This window comes from Musa acuminata, chromosome BXJ1-3 (assembly GCF_036884655.1).
Source record: "Musa acuminata AAA Group cultivar baxijiao chromosome BXJ1-3, Cavendish_Baxijiao_AAA, whole genome shotgun sequence".
In the NCBI taxonomy this organism is placed as follows: domain Eukaryota; kingdom Viridiplantae; phylum Streptophyta; class Magnoliopsida; order Zingiberales; family Musaceae; genus Musa; species Musa acuminata.
Genome location: NC_088329.1, coordinates 37,824,848 through 37,849,754, shown reverse-complemented (window position 1 = coordinate 37,849,754; position 24,907 = coordinate 37,824,848). Strand labels below are relative to the sequence as shown.

Sequence of the window (24,907 nt, the reverse complement as noted above, 5' to 3'; positions counted from 1 at the left end):
GGCCGTATTGGGCCATGCTGTTATTAGCTACGTCGTGTTTCTGTTGGACTCGAACCAAATAACGCTCCATGCATGATTACTTCGACGGGGACGGATCAGAGCGGAGTATCCTTCTACTTTCCACCTAATTGGAGGCATAGAACATGATTTTTATTAGGCTATAATGATGAGACTCATCCACTACTGTTCCTCCCTCTGTCACCTTCGACTACATCGAGCTTGGCCAGGAGTCTCTTGGGAATTGGCAAGACTGCAACTCCCTTTTGTTGTTGACCAGCGACCATGGATAACACTGTAGACCTGTCCGCTTCTGAGACAGAGATGACAGTGCCGAACCATGATACTACAAAGCACGCATATCTCCTGCTGCAATTGGCATCAGAAAACATGTACGCGATCGAGAGAAAGCAGCGGCACTCTGTCCGTCTTTGCAAAAGCTAAGTAGTATTTGCAGCCAAGGGTGGCTGAACCATGAAATGTTTACGCCGTGTGGCTTCTGCTCGTTCTGAAACCTGATGGAAAGAGATACGGTATGATCTTATCGTCAGAAAACCGGCTTAATTTATAGCGTGTAATCATGCTCTTGCGTGATATGAACGAGGATAAAGGAGCAAAGGAAGGGTGGGAGAGATGGGAGAATCCCTCGTCTCATCTTCTCGGAAAAAGAATGGCGGAAGAAAGAGTCAATGACTTTATGAAGAATGAAGCTCTTTTCCTTTCTGATAAAGAATATAACGTCGCTCTTGAGCCAACAAAAGACTCCCAGTGGAAGAGTATCGAACCAAAGTAGTCGAGTGACCTCAGACCTCCCTCCCTTACTCCTTATGCTGATCACGCAGGCATATATAACCAGTGATTCTATTCATCAAAACAACCTTCATCATCATCATGAAATCCGCAAGCACAAATGTTCTGAGACTTACAGTCCACCTTTTGCCAGTATTTATCTGCATAGAACCTTCAGCAATGTGACGATTGATTTATCTTTACAGATATAGCGCTGAGAGATTTTTCTGGAGTTCCGAGTACAATGTGATATTTTATATGCCTATCCATTTCATGTGAACAAACGAATCTTATCGTGCAATAGAAATACATACCTTTCTTTCATCATCAACATAAGTTATCGTTTCCGTGGAGACTTTTCTCTGCGATGTGTTTGACATGCTGGAGCACAAGAACTGTAGAACTGGCCTCCTTAGTCAAAAGTCTTCCGTCTATGATTTCGACACCACGCCAATTCTTCGAAGCAATTGGAAAAATACTACTAAACTAAGCTTGATCTCAGTGTTTCTCTTCCTGAAACGAGGAAACACGACCTCTACTGTGCCGACTTCTTTTATCTTTGACGCCACGTACATGGATAAGCTTTCCGCGAGCTGCTCTCATGGTTGACTTGGTTTACAAAAGCAGATTGCTATCAGATTTGATGTCTTCTTCTTCTTCTCCCGTTTCCAAAGTGTCCGGTCACCATCCACCAACCCATCTGCTCTCTAAGTGTGCATGTCCTGTATAGAACATTTTGCTATGTGGAGAGTGCGTATATGTATATAATGCAATTAAATGTGTACGTATAATCTACCGAGTTAAGAAGCAAACCCCTCTCAAGGCACGTGGGACCCGTGCGACCCAGGACGTCGTTGTCCAATTAAAAACAGGGTCCGTCTCGCTTTGAATGCGTGGACAGTAATGGAAGGCGTCTCATCGTGGCGGGTGGTCGGAATACGGGAATGGTCCGTTTGTTTTGAAGTACGCGATTCGAGAGAGCGGGACGGATGACGACCGTCCGATGCAGCAGGCATCGGTCGACCTGTTAGACGCGTGTCCCCACGTCGCCATCGTCGAAAGGTCCTTCCATCGTGTCGCTGCTTGGACCGTCCGATGGCGAGTGAAGGCAGGCCGTTGGGTCGCCCACCTCGTGCTGGTCTTGCTTTTATATACCTCTCCCTGCTGCGCTTCGAAGCCAGTACTTAGCGCGGCCCCGTTCCCACCAACCTTGCCGCCCGCGGGTCGACTCCTCATCTTCCCCCGCCTCCGGACCGCCATTGGCTTGATCGTCTTCCGTCAACAGCAACGTGTGATCCTCTTTCTTGATTCCTTCCTTCCTTGCTTCCATTTTTAGGTGGTGGTGGTCAGTGAATCTTCCTGAATCCGGCAAGAATCTGTATCGGAATCTTCTCGTTGATTTCGCGTCGGAAGAAGGAAGAAGAAGCCAGAAGGAGAAGAAGAAGCACAAAATGGTGGGGATTGTGGTTGGGGATGGCATCAGTGGGGGGAAGGAGGAGGTGGAAGGAAGGATTCCCGAGGAGGCGAGGGGGATCTTGCAGCGGCTAGCCTCCAGCTGGTGCGACGTGGCCGACTCCATGGCGCTCGAGGTGGTGCCCCTCAAGGGAGCCCTGACCAATGAGGTCTACCAGGTCAACTGGCCAACCTGCGCCACGGCCGCCGGGAAACGCCCCCATACGGTGCTGGTCCGCATCTACGGCGAAGGAGTGGACGTGTTCTTCGACCGCGAGGAAGAGATCCGGACGTTCGAGTGTCTGTCCAGGCACGGACAGGGGCCGCTCCTCCTTGGCCGCTTTCCCAACGGCCGCGTCGAGGAGTTCATTCACGCCAGGGTACGAAAAATCATGATTTTTTTACGTTTCCTCACAAATTACAAAATTGGTTGGTGTTCTTTTTGGTGCTTCTCTCCGAATTCGAGTTAATCTATACCAAATAACTCCGAAGCGGAATAATTTATTCCGATTAATCCCCTTTATTTTCCTCGTTTTTTCTTGGCTGCGAGTCGATGTGCTTCTGTGATTTCCTTACAAAGATCCCTGTCCCTCCCAATTTCTAGAATCTTTTTATCTGCTTTCGCTTGAGTTTCTTGATATTTTGGTAACTTGTGATGTCAAGAATTTGACTTCGGCATTTTCCCCCACTATATGTGGATGTAGACTGAAGCATGTAGCTTGTTTGATTTATGCAAACCTTTCGTCACTGTGGATCCTCTTTGATTGATTTAAGACAAAAAGTATAGAGACGAGGAATATTAGATTTTATAACGGGTGCGAAATCTCGGGCATCTGATTTGGTAGTTCAGCATTGAATTCCGTAAAGAAAAAGCTTCCACGTTGATTGAGAAAATTCATGAAAGTAAATCAATTCCCATAAGCGAACTTTGATATCAATGAGAATTTATATCCATTATTGCCGGTACCTGAAGCACCCTCTTTTTTATCCAAAAGTTAAAGGAAAAGGAAAAGAATCTTAATTAAATTGAATACAGTAACTTTTTTATACAAAATATTTTGCAAATGACCATTTCTCTGTTCCTTTGATTCCACATACATATCTGTGCTGTTGGATAGAGTTAAAGAGATTCTCCAATATCTTGCAGTCTGAAATTATCATTTACCATAAGAACATCTTTTGGGCCTATAATTGCTTTACGGACGTTTTTCTCATTGTTCTCCCTGCTGGAAGTGAAAACCATACGAGTAGAGAATGCATTTGGTTGATAATAGTATAATACTATCACGATGATAAAGATCTTCTCTTATCCTGCTTGTCACATTGGATATTGCAGACACTTTCTGCTGTTGACCTTCGTGACCCAGAAATATCTGGTCTCATAGCATCAAAGTTAAGAGAGTTCCATGATCTTGATATGCCTGGTCACAGAACTGTACTCCTCTGGGGCAGATTGAGGTATGGTGCTGGAATTCTTTGGCTATTATGTGCTTTTATGAAATCGTTGCCATATTTGGATGCTGACTCTTCTTTCGTAGATGCTGGCTTAAAGTAGCCAAGAGCTTCTACCCTGCTGAAGAAATTGAAGAGTTTTGCTTGGACGGATTAGAGGAGGAGATCGTGACATTGGAGAATGAACTTTCTGAAGAGGATCAGAGGATTGGCTTTTGCCATAATGACCTTCAGTATGGCAACATTATGATTGATGAAGAGACCAGAGTAGTGACTATCATAGTAAGTTGTTCTGTCAACAATACATACAATCTCACTCAGTTAAAACTACAACACTAAGTAAATGATGCTCATGGTTCCCCTTGTTACCATTGCTTGGTCATGGTAAATAATACAGTGAGTTTTTTTTCCTTCACTATCTGTTAATATGGAGATGACATGTATTAATAATAGCTAAACCATGTTATCTTACAAGTGGAAATAACTAACATATGTACCAATATTGACAGTTAGACGTGTGGACTTACTTTTTTAATCTTTCAATGATACTCAATGTTCTTACATAAAAAGTGTGATGTAAGAAATTTTTGGTAAAGAAATGATTTCCAGTTGAAATTAACTAATATACATTGAGCAAACCTTTCAGTTCTCTGGATTTTGAGCAGTAACATGATCGTTAACTAGTCATCTGAAGTAACCCTTACATCATTAGTTTGCATACTACATGATTGGCACATGCTTGCAACTGCATTTTGTTGTCTTTGATTATGAACGATTTAGATTTTCTTACAAACATTTAAGCTTTGTTCTGGATTAACATGGCAGCCTGTTACTGTTGTACCATTTAGTGCCAACAATTCTTCACCTGGACATTGTTTTCAGCATATCGGTACTTCTCAAGTTTGACCCTTGTCCCCCATATCCACTGCTTGGATATCCAACTACCATAGACTTGATTTATGCATCTGTATATTTCGTTGTTTTTGTTCCTGACAGGACTATGAGTATGCAAGTTTCAACCCTGTCGCATATGATCTTGCTAATCACTTCTGCGAGATGGCTGCTGATTACCACAGCAAAACGCCTCACATATTGGACTATAGCAAATATCCAGGTGATTTGTTTCTTTGTACTCTTTCTTTTTTTCGAATATGTATCTATATTCCTACTTTTCTATTATGACTCATCAAAGTTAAAAGTTAACATCAACTAGATTAACACCATGTCATCAAAGTCTGACTTTGTGTCTACTATGGCATAGATCATGAGGAGCGTCAAAGATTTGTAAAGCTATATCTTGGTTCTTCAGGTAAAGAAGGTTTAAACCACTGACACAAATAGAATCATCACTGTCTCTTACTAGCTTTTTATTTCACTAAGTTAACAGCTTTGCATACTTGAAAATTTTGAAGTTTCGATGGGATACAAGTTGTTTGTCAAGTAAGTAACATAGTCATAATATGAAGTAACATCAATTAAAAACATGCCTCCTGAAAGACTGAGCATAACATAGTTATTTGTCTAGATTTATGAAAATAATTTTTCTTTGCTCGTCATATCGATTCAAACACAAGCTATCATACTTGAGGTAGAACTACAGATGGTAAACTTTTAGTGATGATATTACATTTTATAATGAGTGTTACATTTTAAATTGGCTTACCATATTTTTTTAGATGCACAAAAACATACTGAGTAGTGAAATGGGTAAGTGGACTTCATTGTTCCGATCAGAAATATGAAAGAGATATATTGCAATTCTCTTGCAAATGATGGGGCTAATCAGATTTGTGACATTGTTAACTTGCTTCAATTGAGAAAAAGATAATAATGCACAATTTCTACAAATCCATTGAGAATTTTAAAAAATAAACTACAAGAATCTGTTTTAGCAAAATTTCATTGCTTGTGGTAGAATATTTCTTATTTTCAGTTGTGAAACTTGTCATGCCATGACAGTGTGCTTTTACCTCGAGTTTATTCACTTGTACCATATGATTTGTGAATGAATGCAGTCAAAATATCGACTAGGACCAAATCTTTTGACATCTGAGAGAGACCATCTCTTTTTCTTAATAGGTGAGAAACCAGGAGACACCGAGGTTGAGAATCTGCTGATGAATATTGAGAAATATGCTTTGGCAAGCCATCTCCTGTGGGGTTTGTGGGGAATAATATCTGTAAGCTGCTTCATGTCTCTGGTGTTCTCTGTTGGTTTTGGTAATCATACGTGTTCTACACTTACGGATGATCGATTCTCTTTTCCTGGTAGGAACATGTAAACAAAATAGACTTCGATTATATGGAGTACGCAAGGCAGAGGTTCCAGCAGTACTGGCTGAAGAAGTCTGCAACCTTGTATCCCGGCGTTGATGGATAGTCGGGTTGAAGAGGACTTCGACTCTGCCTACTGGAAGAGTGCTCCGATCCTGCCAACTTAATAATGCTTATGATGTCTTGTGTGCCATTCGCACCAAATCTACATCTGTAAAGAATAATGGAACACTGCCATGGTATTGTAAATTCTTGGTTCTGCTGCTACCTTGTATTAGTAACTCTCTGCTATACTTCGGGACAATGTCCGTCCATTACTATATTTGCTCATTGGGATGCATAATGCACAGTAGAGGGCTGGTTCTCATTATTGGACTCATCAGTTCCCATGAAGCATGATGTCTAAAGTTACTGCTAATTCGACTCCATATTATGGGGGAGTTTTCCATCCTCTTCTCAGTACTATTTATCAGATAGTTTTTGTTGTGCCTTACAGAGTTCGGTGAAGAGATACGAAGAGAACTCAATTCTCGTCTCTTCCAAGTTACATATAGTTAGTGTCTGTTCTGGCGATCTTCGACCCTGTGATTTTTGCATCTCTTTTCACAAGAAATTTATCCAAATAGACCTATGATTCTTATTGTACTGAACCAATCATTCATGATTCATGTGACATTGTCTTGCAGTGTCGATGACACCTTGAACGCCAATGCATGAGATAGACAGTGGGACCAATGGCAACAGTCCCTGCGCCGGACATCTCAGTCTGCACCCAATAGCTCGCAGCAAGATTGGCTTCCCTGACGAGATATTTGGTGAGACTTATCATTGAAAAGTCTGGAAATAATAGTTTTAGGCAAAAAGAAACGCTACAAGTAGTAATTGCAGGTATTAAATTTGGATGACTGTATGTATAATTTCAATGTGACTAAAAATAAACAAATAGGCTTTAAAGAACATTCAATCATTGATCATATTGGTATCAATTAGGATAGAGATGGGTGACTTGTTTGTGGTATCAAAAGGTCACCCTCATTCATTGCTGTTAAATGATCATGAAATGTTCTCTTGTTTAACTAGATAAAGGTCCTCTCTTTGCAGCGTGACTTCCCCGCCGTTGGATACGAGGTGTTATCTTTCTTGGAGATGCGTGAACTGGGCCAGCCCAACTTTGTAGGGCCTGTAAGATGGATCACCAGGCCGGCGTACGTTAGCCTCGATCCACAGCATTGTGCTATCTTGGAGTAGATAACACTGAGTTGTGGCGCGAGAGAAGAGGCAGAGGGCAGCGACGACGACGATGACGGCGTTGCGAAGCCACTGCTGCCATCCTCTGTTCTCCTTCGCCTCCTTCGACAGCAAGCCTACCCTTCCCCTTCCCTTTTTATCCCTCACCGGGAGACCCTTCTTTGGTGGGCGACGTCCTCGCGCCGGCCCATTCCGCCGCTTGCTAGCCGCCGCTGCCGCCCAAGACCCCCACCCGTCCAAGGAGTTAGACCTCGAGCTTCTGCTTCACAGCAAGCCCTCCCCCGTCCCCAGCGACGACGATGACGACGACGACCCTCGGAAGCCCCCCGACTCGGATGAGGCATTGGCTCCCTTTTTGAAGTTCTTCAAAGCCAGAGATTCCGCGGAGGAGGGTCTCATCATCTCCGGCGAAGAGAGCGACGCCGAGGCGGCCGCCGAAGCCGAAGCTGAGGTGGAGGAGAAGGAGAGAGTGGAAGTCCAGTACTACGAGCCCAAGCCCGGGGATCTGGTGGTCGGCGTCGTCGTGTCAGGCAATGAGAACAGACTCGATGTTAATGTTGGCGCCGACATGCTTGGTACGATGCTGACCAAGGAGGTGCTGCCGCTATATGAAGCGGAATTGCCCTACCTGCTTTGCGATCGGGACAAGGATGCGGCCGAATACACGGTGCCTGGGAAGATGGGAATTCTGAAGGACGAGGAGGCGTTGAGCGGGGGGAAAGTGGCAGGGAGGCCCGTCGTTGAAGTCGGGACGATTCTCTTCGCGGAGGTGCTCGGTCGCACGCTGAGTGGACGGCCGCTCCTGTCTACGAGAAGGATGTTCCGGCGGGTCGCATGGCACCGAGTGAGGCAGGTTCTCTACGCTTACTCTTTCTGGAATGATTCATGTCATCGTACGTTAGTTTTGCTTGATGGGATTGCAGGGCGATGAGACGGGCCTTCTTTCGTTTTTGTAGTATTTTGTTCAATTTGAATTCTAGATTATATGTGCTACTGGGAACCTTTTATTTTCAATGTCAGGCCTCTTTTAGTTCATGATGTTTTGAATTGTAACTTCGACCTGTTCTTCAGGATGTCTGTCCTGTCCACCCATTTTCTTGTTAATCTTGGGATTCTTTTGATGGTTTGACGGCCTTTAATTGTTAGATATGCATCTAGCTTCCATCATGTTGATTTAAGCATTGCAGTCAAAGAGTCACGGATTGCAAATATTGTGGCCTTCCTCAAAACATTTTTGTCCCTCTGAAGTGCATCTTAGAAGGCATATTTAGGATGTTCAATAGCAAGTCTCAATATTGTTCAAAAGAAACATCCTTGATGTGGGCCTGATAGTGGAAGCATGTTTTCTTATTTGAAATGAAAATATTAACTTTTGAGATTGGATATGCTATGGAGATAGAGTTATGCTGATATTTAATTTAAACACAAACCCTATTGAATTTGATGAGAAGATGGACAGTTTGGTTTTTATTAGTTGTGGATTATGAGAAGATTACAACAAGCACATCTTGACCCTAGATGATAAAACTTCATCACATGGTTAGGTAGTTCATAGAAGGCTTAAATGTGGCTTCGCTTGAGAAATATTTGGGTTAGATATAATTTTGAAAAGGGTTGAATTTCGTTTTATCAGTTTTTCTTCTGTTTTTTCCCTGTATTTGGGATTTTCTTGTATTTATTGTCTATCTAGAATTTGCATAAGAGGGGTTGAATAAAGAAATCTTCTGGTCCACATTATTTCATAAAGGGGTGTCCCTCAGTAACTAATCCTACTGTCATGCTCCTAATGACATTGTTAAGGTGTGATGCATGTAAGTTGTGTTTGCTTAGTCTTGATCACAAAAAAGCAGAATTAAATTTGGGAGGTGGGTTAGATTTAAGCATGTACTAGTCCAAGCTCAAGTATGCTCCCTCTTAACTTTTATTCGTTCCTCTCTTTTCCTATAATAAACCACACATGGTGATGATGGATGATGTTTTGGGCATGCTTTATCATTATTGGTGGATAAACTTGAAGTAAGAAATCACTTTTTTTTATTTAATAGTTTGTACATGGTCCATGCAGATAATGCAATTGAATGAGCCTATAGAGGTAAAATTTTTTGAGTGGAACACTGGTGGCCTTCTTACTAGAATTGAGGTATGTATTTATTGGTCTTTTATATAGTTGATTATAAGCTTATCTTAATGTATTGGACTATGATACTTTGTTGATCTTCAGGGTTTGCGTGCATTCCTCCCTAAAGCTGAATTGATGAATAGAATAAAGAATTTCACAGATTTAAAAGACAATGTAAGTAAACTTTCCGATAAAGTTTTTGTTTCTGACATGCAAATTATCTTATTTGAACACTTGAACTATATCATATATTCTCTTGGATTATAGAGCCAAGGATTTCAATCTCGATCTGACTGGCGTTAGGCCATGTGGATTAATCTAGGGTTTAATCCCCATCTTGTAAAAATTCAACATTCCCCCACCATTATGGTGCATGACCTGTCCATGTGCTCTGTGCTTCAATAGGTTTATGCTTCTTATGGTCTGTGACTCTGTGGTGGTATTATGGTCCCCCTGTGGCCTGTGTTATGGGGGCCGCCACTTCCTATCAAAATAAGAAAAGTAGCTTCTTGACATTACAGTTTTTCATGCTTTTCCATTATGTCTAATATGTTTGTAAAGTTCAAAAAAGTAGATTTCCCCATTTGTATTTCTTTGCAGGTCAGCCGCAGGATGTACGTGCGTATTATCAGGATCGATGAAGCAACTAATGACTTGATAATTAGTGAGAGAGAAGCCTGGGTTAGTTGTTAGTCATGCTTCTGTTTTTAGTTCAAAACATCTGTTTTACTTTGCTTCTAATGCTTCTAATGCTTCTGACTTTAGTTAAAACTTAAGACATCTGTTTTACTTTGTTTTGAATGCTTCTGTCTTTATTTTTAAGTATCTATTATTTACTTTGCTTCAAAATTTAAAGTTGACTGGTATCTTAGGCATGCTTTAATCCCATAAGGATGTAATATAAGCCATATATCAGTTAAATCTGGACTTTAAGAGCCATCTATTATCTTGAAAACTTATTGTTCTCAGAGGTTCTATAGACCTTTTATGCCACCACTTCTCGGCTTGGAACTTATAAAGCAATCTTATACATGTAAACATGAATTAATTATGGTATCCCTTAGGATTTAATTTATGTCACCTGATAGACCTATTGGCCAAACAACTCAATATAACTGGCCTTTTACAACAAGGTCAAAAAAGCTTGAACCCAGGTTGCTGATAATATGTTCATGAAGTCTTATATGCCAATCTATCCTATCATTTCTCCATGTGGGACTCTTGAGGTATCACAATTTTCCTTAATGCCTCGACGTACTTCTCAAGATTAAAACCATAATCACATATGACCTGCTCTAAGGTTCTGATGTGAAGTTAACCTAGGGTAACACAGCTTTGTGCATGAGCAATTTACATCTTCAAACGTGTTAGTCCAGTGTGCACTTGGTAACCTCATCTTAGCATGTCAGTCCATGCAGAGAAACCAACAGAACAAGTTGATACCCATAATCACTATAGTAAACCAATTTGCTGAAAAACTGTAAAGAATGAGGCTTACCAAGTGCCTTAAAGTGTATAAGCTCATGTAATTAGTGGAAGGACCATACCATGATGGACATTGTCAATGTGAATTCTAACTAGCTGTTTGGAGTTCATCATAAATGCCATTATGATCTGTAGGGATCGGTGGTGCAGGACAAGTTGGTTGATTTTAGCATTGCTCCCTTCTCCAATTGTTTATCCAACCAAGGACGGAAGATGTCATATATCAACCAAGGATGGTTGATTTAACCTCTTATGGCTATTGTTTATTCCCATGTGATCTTGATAGATAAAGTGGTTTATCAGCTGCTATTATCATGCTGACCAAGAGTGAAAGTATTGCAATATAAGGTTGTTATCTTTCCTCTCATCTCTTGGCACATTACATATTGGTTTCTGAAATATCAATGTCTTGACTTATAAGCAATACATAAAATGTTCATTATATATACCTGATTGCTTCTAAAATGTGATTAGAGCAGTGATCATTTACAAGAAGCACTAGACTGATAATCGCTCTTTGGAAGTTGTTTGCTTTTTAATATGTTATGTTAGAATGATATATGTTGTGAGATCCTATGAGATGCTTACATATCTGGATGTCTTTTCTTCTGTAGGATATGATGAACCTGAAAGAAGGAACACTTCTAGAAGGAACCGTGTGCAAAATTCTTCCATTTGGAGCACAAATTAGGATAGGTGCCACAAACCGGAGGTACAAGCAACCTGGCCTTGGCATCTTTGTCGTATTTAATTTATTGAACTCGGATTTCATATGCAATTGTGTATCATAGCTGTGTGTTAACTGAAAAAATAGGCATTTCTGGTATCTTTATACATATTAAAGTTACCGGTAGGTCATGAACAGTTGTCTTGACCATTAGCAGTTCAAGCAATATGTTCTTAAGAGATTATAGGATGATGGTTATAATGTTCAGTTCTCAAGGTTTCAATACTCGGAAAATATGTATATATGCTTTTTGGCTTCTACACTAAGACTGAATACAGACTGATGAGAACTTCCATTTACCATTATTGTACTTTGTTCTGAAAGGAAGAATTGTTGCTTTCAGAAAGTCTGTTCCTGGTAAATTGGCATTACTGAAGCTCCTGTTTTTGTGTTTGCTTGCTTCTTTGTACTGGTTGGTAGCTTGCTAAAGATCCAAAATTTTCTGGACAAGTTAATTTTTTCTCGGTTAAGGTAATCCTTCAACACTTCAGTCTTATCTTAGCGCTGACAGTCTGCCTTTCTTTCCTGCTAGTTAAGGTTGGTTGTGTAGATTTTTTTTCTTGGGTTTACGTCAGAATCTTCTCCCACTAACAGTGTACTGCCAAACACCCTTGGCTTTTGTTGAACTTGTAACTTCATTCTTTTGTGCACTTTGCTATATTAATTTGCTTATACAGTGCAATTTTATGAGTATACCGATGGATATTCTAACAAGGAATTCATTTACCATCAGCTGAGGCTGAATTGTGTGTCCTTGTGCCAGCACTTTCAAACGTGTGCTTCATTTTCTTACATTCTGAGAAAATAGAACTATGTTTGATCAAATTGTGGGTCCTTGTGCCAGCACTTTCAAATATGTGCTTCATTTTCTTACATTCTGAGAAAATAGAACTATGTTTAATCAAATACTTCTCGATACTTATCCCTTCTGCCACCAATTTATTAACTTTATCATTAAAACCGAGGGCTTAATTGCTGATTGCGCACCGGTCTGTCTAACTGTTATTGTAACAAGATACTGAGCTGTATGCTAAACTGGAACTACCTGATATTACTGAATAAAATAATTAAAGGCAAATACAAGTGGTATACTGAACTGTTTGAAGGTTTATGATACGATGCCAATGCTTGGTTGGCCCAGCAAGTAATAGTTGGTAAGCACCAGGTATTGGAGCCTTGTCTAGGCAAAGGGCTATAACTGTTATGATTTATGATCTCCGATTTTGGGTCAAATGGATCTAAGAGGCAGGGAAGTATCTATGGAGCATATCATACTTGATCTGAATTCTGACCTGAGACAGTCTTGCGAAGGTCCAACCAATTTCAGAAGATGGGACACAATTTTTAGGGCCACAAGATGCATATTTCTAGTCTAATGATTTTTGTGTCAGAAATTGTACTGATCTGGTAAAATCATAGTTGGCTCCAGTTGGAAGTTCTACAGCCACTGGGTGATGGAGATTGGACACAATGTAGACTTTCTATTTCCTGCAGGGGACAGCGTGCGGGTCAATTTGGAAGGGTTGAAAGATGCATGAATTGATTATAATTGATCCAAAGGCAGAACTCTAGAAGGTAGTAGTCCTAAGTCAGGAATTGGCCATGTACCAGAGAAGTGAACAGTATTTTAGAGGCAGGTTACTTTGCCACTGCAGATACTGTAGCAATTCTTGGTATGGAATTATTTAATCGTTTCCAACATGCTTATTAATGCAATATGTATAGTACATTGTAAATCAATAACATTTTTTGTTATTATATTTCTTTTTACGCTTAATAAAATTAATTAGTTAGTCAAATAATTTCTAGTGATATCACTTGGGAGGTGTTTTCTTCTCGAATTGGAGGGAACCCCAATAGAGGGTATTCTTCTATTGGCAACCTGCTACAAAAGTCAATTATTAATGACGAAGAATAACATGGCATTAGGATATGCAATCTGCTGTAACCAAGGCATAAGAAAAGATCCAATAAAGAATTCAATATGCTTCAATTCTTAGCAGTAAGGAACCAATATATATATATATGATTATTTTTTGTTGCAGGTTCTTCTATGAAATAACAAGAAGGTCTCTAGTTACTATGTTGACCACCTTATGTAACCCTATATGTCTGACCTTTTGTTCCAATGATTGAGGAGTAAGGACTTGATTGTTTTGCTAAATTTTCATAAAGATCAGGATCAGTCACCGAAGAGATTGATGCCAAAGACTCACAAAAGTGAAACATTGAGGACAAATAAACACATTTCTTCATAATTTCCTGAAAAGATTTCTTGTTGTGATCTCTTTTCTGTCAAGTGTCAGAGTCCAGCATCTTTTTAAAAATATGTTTTAGTTACAGTATGTTGTCTATGCTTGATACGACACCAAAATTTCGGTTGATTATTGTTTAAATGACTATTGGAAAACTTTGTCAGTGACACTGATATATAGGTTTATCTCTCTCTCTCTCTCTCTCTTCTCTCTCTCTCTCTCTCTCACGCGCGCGCACTCTCCCTCTCCCTCTCTCTTGTGGAAAAGATCCAAAACTGTCAGTTTAAGATATGTTTTCATGATCCGATTCTAAAGTACATATTGAACTCAGAGTATCTTCTTGTTTAGTATCATCAGATTAAAGGTTGATTCTAGAAATAATAGTCTTTATGAAATATATCATAGTTTTGGCTAATAGAAAAAAGAGGTTTTAATGCTTCTTTTATTGAATACATAACAGATATCTTAAGTTGTAATTTTTTACTGATAGAAAGACTAATTACACTGGCTTTTTAACTGCAGTGGGTTGCTTCATATCTCAAATATAACTCGTGCCCGAGTTTCATCAGTAAGTGATGTACTAAAGGTGGATGAAAAAGTGAAGGTTCTCGTGGTGAAGTCAATGTTTCCAGACAAAATATCTCTTAGGTGGGTGTTGGACAATTTTCTGTTTTTTTTGCATTGTCAATTATTTATTGCAAGTCCAAATCAACAAATTCGTAATTATGAACCATCATATTCTGTTCTTGTCTGTTTCTTCAATTTCAAAAGTAGCCTCATTTTGTATGATACTGAATTCTGAAATGAAAGGTTGGGTGTTTGATTGGCACAATATATGTTAAACATTGGTGTGTCTGTGCTTGCAAGTTGTAGAATCACGAAAATAATGTTGCAAGTTGTGAGTCATACTGAACTCTAATGATCTTGTTTTAGACTAGTAAGCTTATTATTATATGTAAACTAATTTTCTTAAAGATCATACTACCATGAAAAATAATACATTTTCTTGAATAATTTTGTTGTGGTACAAACAGCATTGCAGATCTTGAAAGCGAGCCTGGACTTTTTCTATCGGATAGGGAGGTGATGTCTCTTCTAGTTTATTTAATCAAGGACACATTTTTGCTTTAGATATACATATACTTCTTTTACTATTTCCATCTAAATTGTTATTCTTACATTATCAGAAAGTGTTTTCTGAGGCGGAAGAGATGGCCCAAAAGTATAGAAGAAAGCTACCTGTTATTTCTGCATCACACAAGTTCGAGACTCCTCCGACCGCCGATTTGCTTCCTTTTGATGATGAAGCTAGATTATATGCAAACTGGAAATGGTTCAAATTTGAACAGCATACCGAAGTGAATGATGGCGACAACATCATCTCAGAATGCTAGAGTTCAAGAACATCCTGACCATTTTGCTGACGAGATTCGTCAAGTCAAAGCCTTCAGCTCGGATAGGGGGGGCGTGTTTCTTCAGTCTCCATGTTGCAGTCTGGAATGGTTGTTTGAGATAAGAATTCTTAAGCATCAGCTTGAGAATGAGAGAAAGAAGCATGTGCCCATGATTGTGTCTGAATAACAAGATGGATGTTATATGGTTCGATAACAGTTTTGATTTAATTTTTTTTCTTCCTGAATTTAATCTCCATTTATTCTTTATCAAGAATGTAAGATCATCCTTTCCAAAGGACCAAAGTAGTAGCGTTGTACATAGGTGGCATCAGAGAAGAAACACATGTAGCATGTCTCCCTCTTGGATTTTGTCGAGATGTGTATCGTCAAGCTAAACACCTTTTCATGTTCTTGTTTGATTCAGGTGATATTCGCTTTGTGATCCATAATGTGTTCTTAAGTTGAGGGACAAAGGAACAACCAAAAGTGTATTTGCTTTTTTAGAGCCATCAGATCAGTTTACAAAAAATTATTTGCTTTTTTAGAGCCATCCATCGATCCATCACTGTTGGGTAACACAATTTAGTTGCAAAGAAATATTGGACTATGTTCTACCTGTCTGAGCAGAAGGGTGTAAATGCATGAACAAGAAGTAAATGTCCATACATCAGGAATCATGTCTGGAATACTTATTGCCCATATCTAATTCCTTTGGAAATTTGATGTTTCTAATGGCCTAGACATGCACAAAATCTTAAGAAAGTGAATACAACACACCAAAATACACACTTGGAATCTAATTTGAATCTATGACGAATCCAACAGGAACATCGTATAAGCCTATGCGGGAACGTGCTTGATTCACTGTCAGTCGAACATTCCGAGGCACATCGGTCTCAGGTGAATGCCCAGAGATGCAGAGTGTTCCGGTGTCATCCTGCCCCCAGTAGACTTCTACCATCAGGCCTCTTGGATGCTCAGATGATTCTGTTCCAGGAATCCCAACAAACCTGGCTCCCTTTGGAATCTGCACAATTGCTATTGGTGAGCAACTTTCCACTCGTTCTCAAGTTTGGATTTTAGAAGATCTATTATAGCTTCTAGAGCCATCGAATACTATCTATCTCATACTTCCAGGTATGCCACAAAAATTTCTCTATTACTGGTTTGGAATCTATTACTAGTGCAGCATTGTCATTTTTGTTCTCAATCCTCCGTATTACTCGGTGACATGAGGCATATGATAACAGATTAATTGGCTTAATCAATTCATGCAACCAGAAATAGAGTTTTAAAACAATATCCTTAAATTCTGCAGTGCAGATTCTGACCTGAATTGAGGATCCAGATGACAAGTTCAGGGTAACTAGGTTCTCCTCAGTGGAAGAACTTTCCAGCTCTGCCAGTTGTGCTATTTTTAGAAACACTTCTTCGAGTGTTGTTAAACCAAGTTGTGTGTCCAAAATGCCAAATTCCTTTTCTCTATCTTGGAGCACTGCAAAAAAGTTCTGCCACCGAAAAGAAAACTAGATAAGTAACCATATATAAAACATAGTGCATCTCCAGCCAAGGACACACATAAATTCAAAACATAATATCATGAAATTACTGCGAGAAGCTCCTCTCTGTTGTGGGGTATGGTGAAAGTAAAAAATGTCTTGTTCTCCTCTTTAGGCTCCACATGGAGTCGCTGTTAATTTCATTCCTATGTCAGTCTATAACTTACCAGAAAAATCATAAAAGAGGACATTATTGAAAATGCATTGGACTTACATCTTTGAAGAACTGCTTCACAAGCTCAAGGTGAGGATTGTATACTGGTGTGATACCATAAACATTGTGAGTTTGACCTGGTGTGTTGCCAAGGAAACTTATATTAGCAACATAACCAGTTCCAAATCTAGACTTGAGTCGTATAGAGGTTCCTATACACCGCAGTTTTCCCTTCGCCATAATGGCTATCCGGTCACTTAAAATGTCAGCTTCCTCCATGGAATGGGTTGTCAAAACAATAGCTCGTCCTCTCTTTGCGTCCTCTATTATGTCCCAAACACGCCTTCGAGTGATTGGATCCATACCAGTAGTCTGCACCAAACATAGGCCAAACCAATAAAAGATTCACTCGAGAGATGCTGTGACAACAAAGATATGAAACTTACTGCTAACAAGTACCCAAGGCATTCTTCAGTTGTTTACAACTTCTATTAGAAACTGTCATCTTGTCAACTTTTCTTCAAATTGAATTAATATATTTCATATCCAAGTCATCAGATAGTTCTCAAAAATACATTGACAAATCAAATACTAGTATGTTCTATTTTGTTGCTGATGAGATACATTGGAATATTACTATAGCAGCCTTTGTTTAGAAAAAATATGGCTAAAATGTGTCAGAGGCTTAAACAGACAATAAGCAGAAAATTTTGTGTTAATGAGCTTAGATTTTGTTACAAAGACAAGAGGATCAGGAATTTTACCCCCTGGGGCAAGAAAAATACTGAAATAGACAGACTCATACATCCATTTCATAAAAGGATACCAATCTAGCGCCAATAACAGAATCATGTTGAGATTGCACTTCTTCAAATTTGCACGTCAAAAACTACTATCTTGGCAATCATTGTCATATTATTTTTGAATAGAATATATAAGGTATGATAGTATAACATTGCAGAGATAAATTTTTGAAACAGCAGTTTCATAATAATGCTCTCACAAAGTCTATTTTCGTTAAAGTGAAAATAAAGGAAATGATCAAATATAGCTGATCCATGTCCGCAAATATCAAATGTCAAGTTGCTTAGAAAAGGAAAAGAAAAGAATAGTAAAACAAATTTCTCACCTTAATTATGTTTTTTATACTCATCTCCATTTTTCCTTCTTTTGTACAGCAAAATATTATAATGAACTTTGGATCATAACAGAAGTGAAATGTTTTTCTTTTTTTCACTTAAGTATTAACTAGTGTTTGTAGGATGTATTTAACATGTAATATCCAAATTGTGTTATCTTTAGAAAGATGTATATGAATTTCACCTTTCAATTTTACCGTAAAGAATTTCCCATCAACTTGTTGAGGCTAATGCTTCCGCTTCATTTTCTCTTATTTTCTTATGCTCCTACAACATAACTATCTGAATAAGAGAACCATCACATATATGTAGGAAAATTTAGGGGGCGATATCATATATGCAGCGGAAGAACATAAAAACAAAATCCTTAAATTTCTCATCGATGTGTTCGTCGTCGTGTGAATATTGGTACGCAAAATTCACAAAACTTAAAACTACATATATTAAAGATTGTGTTACCTAGGGAGATCGTATATCCCTGAATCCTTGTAGATATGTAGGAGAGGGTGAAGGAGGTCAAGCGTCCTACTCTCTAGCGGTGATCCACACAGCAGAGCTGCGACAATGCTCCTCAAAACTCCAGGCCTGCTATCTGAGAAGAAAAAGTGAAGGAGAATAGGAGATGACAACCGAAAGAGGTTCTAGCATATGAATTATTAGTTTCCTCCTATTTATAGAGGTCCCCTATCAACATAATCCTAATAGATCCTGCCCTGTTGGGTATTGAATCTCTATCCAACTACTCAAGCATCTTAGATTAGTAGATCTCTATCCAATAATCTCTCATTGACTCTTATTGAATCACATCCATAGGATCCAATAATTCAGGGGCTTATTGGATATCTAATAAGATAAGAACTCCGACGGACGTACTTATTGACTACGAACGTACTAGGCCACTATGTCATAGTCTCCAGATGATACAAGGGAATCAAATCTATTAGACTTGTTTGTCCTCAATTATTGTATACTTATAGTCCCTCATTCATCTAATATCTTAGAGACCATATATCAGACATGGTGGTATCAGACCCATACAGTTTCTGCTCGAGTCTCGCTCTAATCGGATTCTCCCGGAGAACTCTTTCTCTCTCAATCCGAATGACCGTGGCCAGGAATTTGTCTGAGCAAGAACACATGTGATATTCCTCTCATGACACCGAGAGCGATGATCCTCTATCGACACTCAATAGTCCTCGTAAGGTTGGCTACCACTCCCGATGACCGGCTGTGCTAGATCTGGAACCTTCAGATCTATAAGTCCAGCATCAAAGAGTGAAGTACTAATATAGGATATTCTTACTGTCTCAAGCTTAAGAACCAGATACACCATTGGGACTACGAAATCGTTGTTTGACAATAAGGCATCATCAATCATCCATCATTCCGTAAGCGGATCAATCAATAAACTTATTCTCCAATAAGCACATGTACTGTATCCCTAGTGTCCCTACACGAGCAGCTATGAGACCAGCTGCATCCATCATATGGACGGGTATACAGCACACCAGTTTTTTCGATTATCTCGATGTCCCTTTCGAATAACCTATGACTAGGATTATTTAGGATATGTGTTTAAAAGCGAATCGATCTCATTATCGTGATCTCATCACGATCTGATTCTCATTGTACAGATCTATGGATATCATAATATATTCAAGCGATGAGCAATATAAAGTGATAAAATATCAAATAATAATAATAAATAAAAAGACTACGTATCAAGTCACACGTGTCATTACTTACGTGATTGGCTTATAGGACACCTATGATTAGTAATATCTAAGCTATACAAAATAATATGGATGAAAATTTGGTCACGTAGACTTATTATCCAAAAGTACAAAATTATAACCGTATATAATATGCATGTATTAATTTCCATATCCATGTTGCATCAGTCCTACATTTGTTAGACTTGATGTATTGGTGTGTTCATATCATGTGCTGTTTCCATGTCCATGCTTCACAAAGCATATTGGCTCATGAACATTAAATTTCTTATTAGTCATATCTCTCTCATCACTTCAGGAAAGGAGAAGCTTTAGTGTGATCTAATGAATAAGAGGGAGGAATATGAAAACACTGGATCCTTGGGAGATACAAGCCATTCTGGAACTAGTTTCTGCAGAGTCGGAACTTGGAATGAGAAGCCTAAATGAATCATGAAGATATCCGACACAATTGTTTAAAGATAGTTAAAGCAGGTAGAACTGAAATTGTGGAAAAGAAACCAAAAGCACCAAATATTCTTGGCAAAAGAAAATAATGATAGTGTATGACAGTGAAATTTCAACAGCAACTTACTGGCTCATCCAAAAAGACCAATTTTGGATCTCCAATGAGGGCTATTGCAACACTAAGCCGACGCTTCATTCCTCCACTATAGCTTCCAGATCTAACTCGAGCAGCAGCAATGAGTTTTACATCTGCTAATGACTTTTCAGCTACCTGAATTACCAAAAAGCATATTCAATTTGAGTAATTGACCATCCTAGAGCAAAAAAAAAAAGAAACTGTAAAAATAATATTAACACTTCTTAGTTGAAATAAAGTTCTTTTAGCTCACAAATGTTTATGAAAATTGTCTCAACTCCAGATGTAGTGTTCTTGCATATGTGTGTGTGAATTGTGTAGGAGAAAGGAGGGCATATTTTCCACCAAGAAATTCCACTTCAAAAGTTTGTATTTAACCGGATTGAAGATTATAGATACTGTTTAACAAAAACAAGAATGAAATGCTAGAAGGGTCTTGAGCACCTACCGATTTAATCCTAGATGGAGGCAAACCTTTAATACTAGCAAATAGATGCAAATGTTCTAGAGCTGATAATTCATCCCATAAGATATCAAATTGCCAAACAGAGAAGAATCTATAATCAGAAACTAATCAGTCTTGTTTTTCAAACAGTTAAAAGTATGGCTTTAAAGAGTTGGCCAACTTAATTCTGGAGGCAAATGAAGCATACCTGGGGACAGACTCCAATCATCCTTCGGATTTTTGACATACCCACTGAACTCCGAACAGAATATCCATAAATTAATGCTGTAAGTAGGTAGTGTGACTTAGCATCATGGCCTTTTTACTGTTTGTGCACAACAAAAATATATGCTAAAAAAAGAAGAAGATTTTACCATCTCCTCCTGTAACTGGTGTAATACCAGTAAGACAATTAATCAAGGTAGTTTTCCCAGCTCCGTTAGGTCCAAGAAGGCAAAATAAATTGTCAAAATGAACCATAAAAAGAATGTTGATATGAGCCACCTATAGATATCTTCCTGTTTGATATACACAGTGAATGTCAGACGTGAAGGAGATTAATGGCAAATTTTCTACTTGGGATAAACTGCAAACATACAATAGTTCTCACACAATTAGGTTCAAACGTGGTGCATTCTCCACGGTTGCGCCGACTGATTCCTTTGCCTTCAGAGGTAGCTGTTGCATTGCCAAGCAAACCAAGAGCTTTGGCAAGAAGGTTGGGGGGGAATAGAGACCATACAACACGATATATTTTTGAGAAGTGGCTAGAATATGGAAACGTGCCTACTGTAACGAGCTGCAGTGATGAAATACGTTATTCCATTTGTAAATCAGCACAACTAAAGCTTCACTTCCAAGCTACAGTAATTACTACGAGACCTTCACCTGAGTTAGAAAACCAATTATGAATATCGAGAACCCAACAGTTGTGGCTGATGATGACTTGCTAATGAAAGTTGATATCATGAAAGCAAAACTTAGCTGCAAAGGAGGCCATATATGCAAGATATAAGTAATATTGGCATCAACATGTAGCATAAGCAAGGAAGAAGTTCAAAAGACAATACGTATCCAAAACAAGCCTAATCAAGTGCTCAATATAAATGCACCTAATACGTGAAGAAGTTGCATATGAAAGAAACAAAAAGTTACCATATTAAGTTGGAAGGACCGCGCTCCTGCACAGAAGGCCCTTGTCGGGGGGTTTCCGACTTTGGCCTCTCGACGGTTAAGTTAGTATTTGGTTTCCTTTTTTCCGCCTCCCCTTGACCAGATGTTGGTCAGGGGTTTTTATACTTCTGCATAAGGATCGATTGTATGCGGATTTGACGTGGCGACCGATCCTCGAGCGACGAGATGATACCTTTGTGCGGCCGCCACTCGGAATGCATGGAACGGCGCCATACGGCGCCGTCCTGAGCTTCTCGGGACGAAATGTATCGAGAGGTGCCTTGGTACGGATCCTGGCTTATCACGTGGAAGTACTCCTCGTGCTAACTTGACAGGGGCGTGATGCGATATTGGTTGCGACCTAGTTAGGGCCCAAAATATGCCTTATCAAGATATAGTTAAATTGAATGAATATTTTTTACTTTTACATTGGATTGACAAGAATCTTCCAATCAATATATTGATACCAAGAATGATGGGAAAATTAATAAGAATTAACAACTCATTATGAAAATTAAATATGCACTTATAATTGAATAATCCAACTTGGAGCAGATACAGTGTCATATTATGTCTCATTAGAATTCATTAAGTGCTGGAAAATTGATAGCAATATGGTAACTTGATAGAGGAGAGACAATTAAAGAGAATAAAAGCTGTCCTAATTCTCTCACTCGAACTTTCAATACCAATCAGACTTTTACACTCAGAGTTTAAACTTATATTCCAAGATTAAGATTTTCTGGAGAGAAAATTATGTTATTTATATTATTAGGAATGATGATATTGAGCAAGATAATTTTATGAAATAAAAGAAATTATGGTAATATGTTATTAAAATTCTCTCAATCACAAGTGTCATGGAAATTATTTCCCCATCATAATATAATTGGAATGTGAATTATATATTTTCTTGATTAAAAAAATTATGCAATTATTCTATTTTATAATCATTCAGATGATATTAAGAAATGTGATAGTAAAAATCTTAAAATAACTCATACTCGTTTCACATACTTTTCTTCTCCTTAATTGCTTAAGATTCCTAAAAAAAATTTCTCTATTATATTTTTCTAATAATATTTTTTATGAAATTTGTGAGTGACCAACTATTGGATCAATTTCATACAAATTCATATTTGCTTTTACCATCATTCCAGAAATGACATAAATGATTAGAGCATCCTTACTTTTTCCTTTGTCCTTATAATTTTTCTTTATCATCATCCTCTTGCCATCCTGTTTCATGTAGTTTTATGCAAATATAATAAAATGCACAAAATTTTATTTGCTACATATCTCAAAAGCAATTTATCACTTAAACTTATTTGTTTTAATATTTGAGGTCCTTCACTAATATAGTTTCACAATGAGTTTAAGTCTTATTATCTTTCTTGATTGATTATAAGTATATATGGTTTTTTCTTATGAAGCAAAATATGAAGTATTCATCATTTTTTTCTAGATTCAAACTCATAATCGAAAGTCTAATCAATTATGTTTTTACTATGGTAATGATGATGAATTCCAAAAACCTTGTAATTTCTTAAAATTAATAAAATATTTTATTTTCTCATCCCTTAATGAATCTACAAAATGTCATGATCGTTACATCATCCAAAGCACTCACTCTTCTCACTCAAGCTTTTTCTCACATGTTGCCTTGTTAATCTTATGCTCACTTTCGTTATCAATATATTACCTTTTAAAAATTTATTTTGATTTAATCTTAATTATATTAAATTATATGTTTTGAGTGTCTAGAGTTAAAATCTAACATTGCAAGCCCAATCAAAATCATGAGTTTTTCTTGGATATTCTTGCCTTTCTATCTTCTGATCTATCGACCAAAAAAGTTCGTATCCTTGATTTTTGTAGATTGTCTTTCCTTTTTAATTGCTTGATGTTCTCTTGCCTACGCTTACTTCTAACAATTTTGTTGATTAGATTTCGACCACCTTATATGACTAATCTACTTTGAGTTGAAACATTAACCTCATCCACTAATTCAGACAATTTACCCACCTAAATTTCACTAATTTTAGTTAACAAGCCTTTTTCATGCCAATACTTCCTTCTACTTTCTTTTTAATAAGCATCTTGGCAGAATATAATAATAATAAGAATGATAAAGAAAAAGATAATATTGGAAAGAGAAATGATAACAAGTTGTCATTGTTATCTCAATCAAATAAATTATGATAACATATTATAATTTTTTAATCATAATAATCTCATCATGATTTCGTCCATCATAATATGATTGGAATGTATATTTTACATTATTTTTATCAAAAAAATCATCATATTATCCTATTTTGTAACTACTGTTAGTGCATATATTCATGCACAATATCAACTAGTCATTTCTTTCAAATATAACATGAACATGCATCACCAAATTTGATACTAAAGCTTTTCCTAATGTTCTCATGTTCATACAACCTAATTGTTCTAAGGGTGTGCATGGTTGCACCAAAAGTTCATGAAAGCTCATGTTTCTTCTGAAAACTTCTTTTTTAATATTTATTTGGCAGGAACAAAAAGAAAAAGAATTCCAAAACTTCTTTTATGCAAAGAAAAAAATTTATTATATTCAAATATATATTAAGGAAAATAAGAAAAATATTTATTTTTTCTATAATTTCATAGCTTAGAATAGAATTTATAAGGAAAAAAAATAGTTTTCCATCATTTTCTCTACCACCGAAACTCTCACTGTGCCAAAACCTCCCTTCTTTGAAGTCAAACGATCCTGCGTTGACCATTGTATCCTTCCTACGTACATTTGCTGCCGTCACATGATCCAGCGTGTGCAGCCATGCAAGAGAAGTCATGCCGTCTCTTTCCTTACCACCATTTCCTGCTCAAAACTCCCGACAATGCCCTATAAATCCTCTCTCCCTTCGTTCAAGCTTGCAGCCCGTTG

The 24,907-nt window shown here is 38.0% G+C and overlaps 3 protein-coding genes across 4 annotated transcripts; 2 read left to right on the top strand and 1 right to left on the bottom strand.

Annotated features, from left to right (window-relative positions):
* The first annotated feature begins 1,959 nt into the window (after window positions 1–1,959).
* Window positions 1,960–6,331, top strand: LOC135627998 (probable choline kinase 2). 2 transcript variants are annotated; one of them, XM_065134514.1, is made up of 7 exons: window positions 1,961–2,618; window positions 3,575–3,696; window positions 3,777–3,972; window positions 4,687–4,804; window positions 4,952–4,999; window positions 5,770–5,870; window positions 5,963–6,331. In XM_065134514.1, exons 1-7 carry the CDS (start codon window positions 2,238–2,240, stop codon window positions 6,068–6,070), a joined length of 1,074 nt encoding a protein of 357 aa, XP_064990586.1. In that variant the 5' UTR covers window positions 1,961–2,237; the 3' UTR covers window positions 6,071–6,331. The 2 variants fall into 2 exon arrangements, 1 of the variants encoding a protein (XP_064990586.1); XR_010492747.1 differs by lacking the exons at window positions 5,770–5,870; window positions 5,963–6,331 and adding an exon at window positions 4,516–4,579 and having other exon boundaries at window positions 1,960–2,618; window positions 4,952–4,972.
* A 96-nt stretch (window positions 6,332–6,427) lies between these two features.
* Window positions 6,428–15,611, top strand: LOC103979274 (protein PIGMENT DEFECTIVE 338, chloroplastic). Its single transcript, XM_009395355.3, has 9 exons — window positions 6,428–6,779; window positions 7,066–8,065; window positions 9,278–9,352; window positions 9,434–9,505; window positions 9,932–10,012; window positions 11,431–11,528; window positions 14,321–14,446; window positions 14,833–14,881; window positions 14,986–15,611. The coding sequence occupies exons 2-9, from the start codon at window positions 7,265–7,267 to the stop codon at window positions 15,190–15,192; spliced, it is 1,509 nt and encodes a 502-aa protein (XP_009393630.2). The 5' UTR covers window positions 6,428–6,779; window positions 7,066–7,264; the 3' UTR covers window positions 15,193–15,611.
* Window positions 15,612–15,988: 377 nt separating this feature from the next.
* On the bottom strand, window positions 15,989–24,815 carry LOC103979611 (ABC transporter A family member 2-like). Its single transcript, XM_065152140.1, has 11 exons — window positions 24,765–24,815; window positions 21,694–21,789; window positions 21,404–21,604; window positions 21,180–21,309; window positions 21,018–21,090; window positions 20,809–20,902; window positions 20,352–20,495; window positions 16,966–17,277; window positions 16,802–16,882; window positions 16,524–16,700; window positions 15,989–16,219 (listed from the first exon to the last, which is right to left on the bottom strand). The coding sequence occupies exons 1-11, from the start codon at window positions 24,813–24,815 to the stop codon at window positions 15,989–15,991; spliced, it is 1,590 nt and encodes a 529-aa protein (XP_065008212.1).
* Window positions 24,816–24,907: the final 92 nt, after the last annotated feature.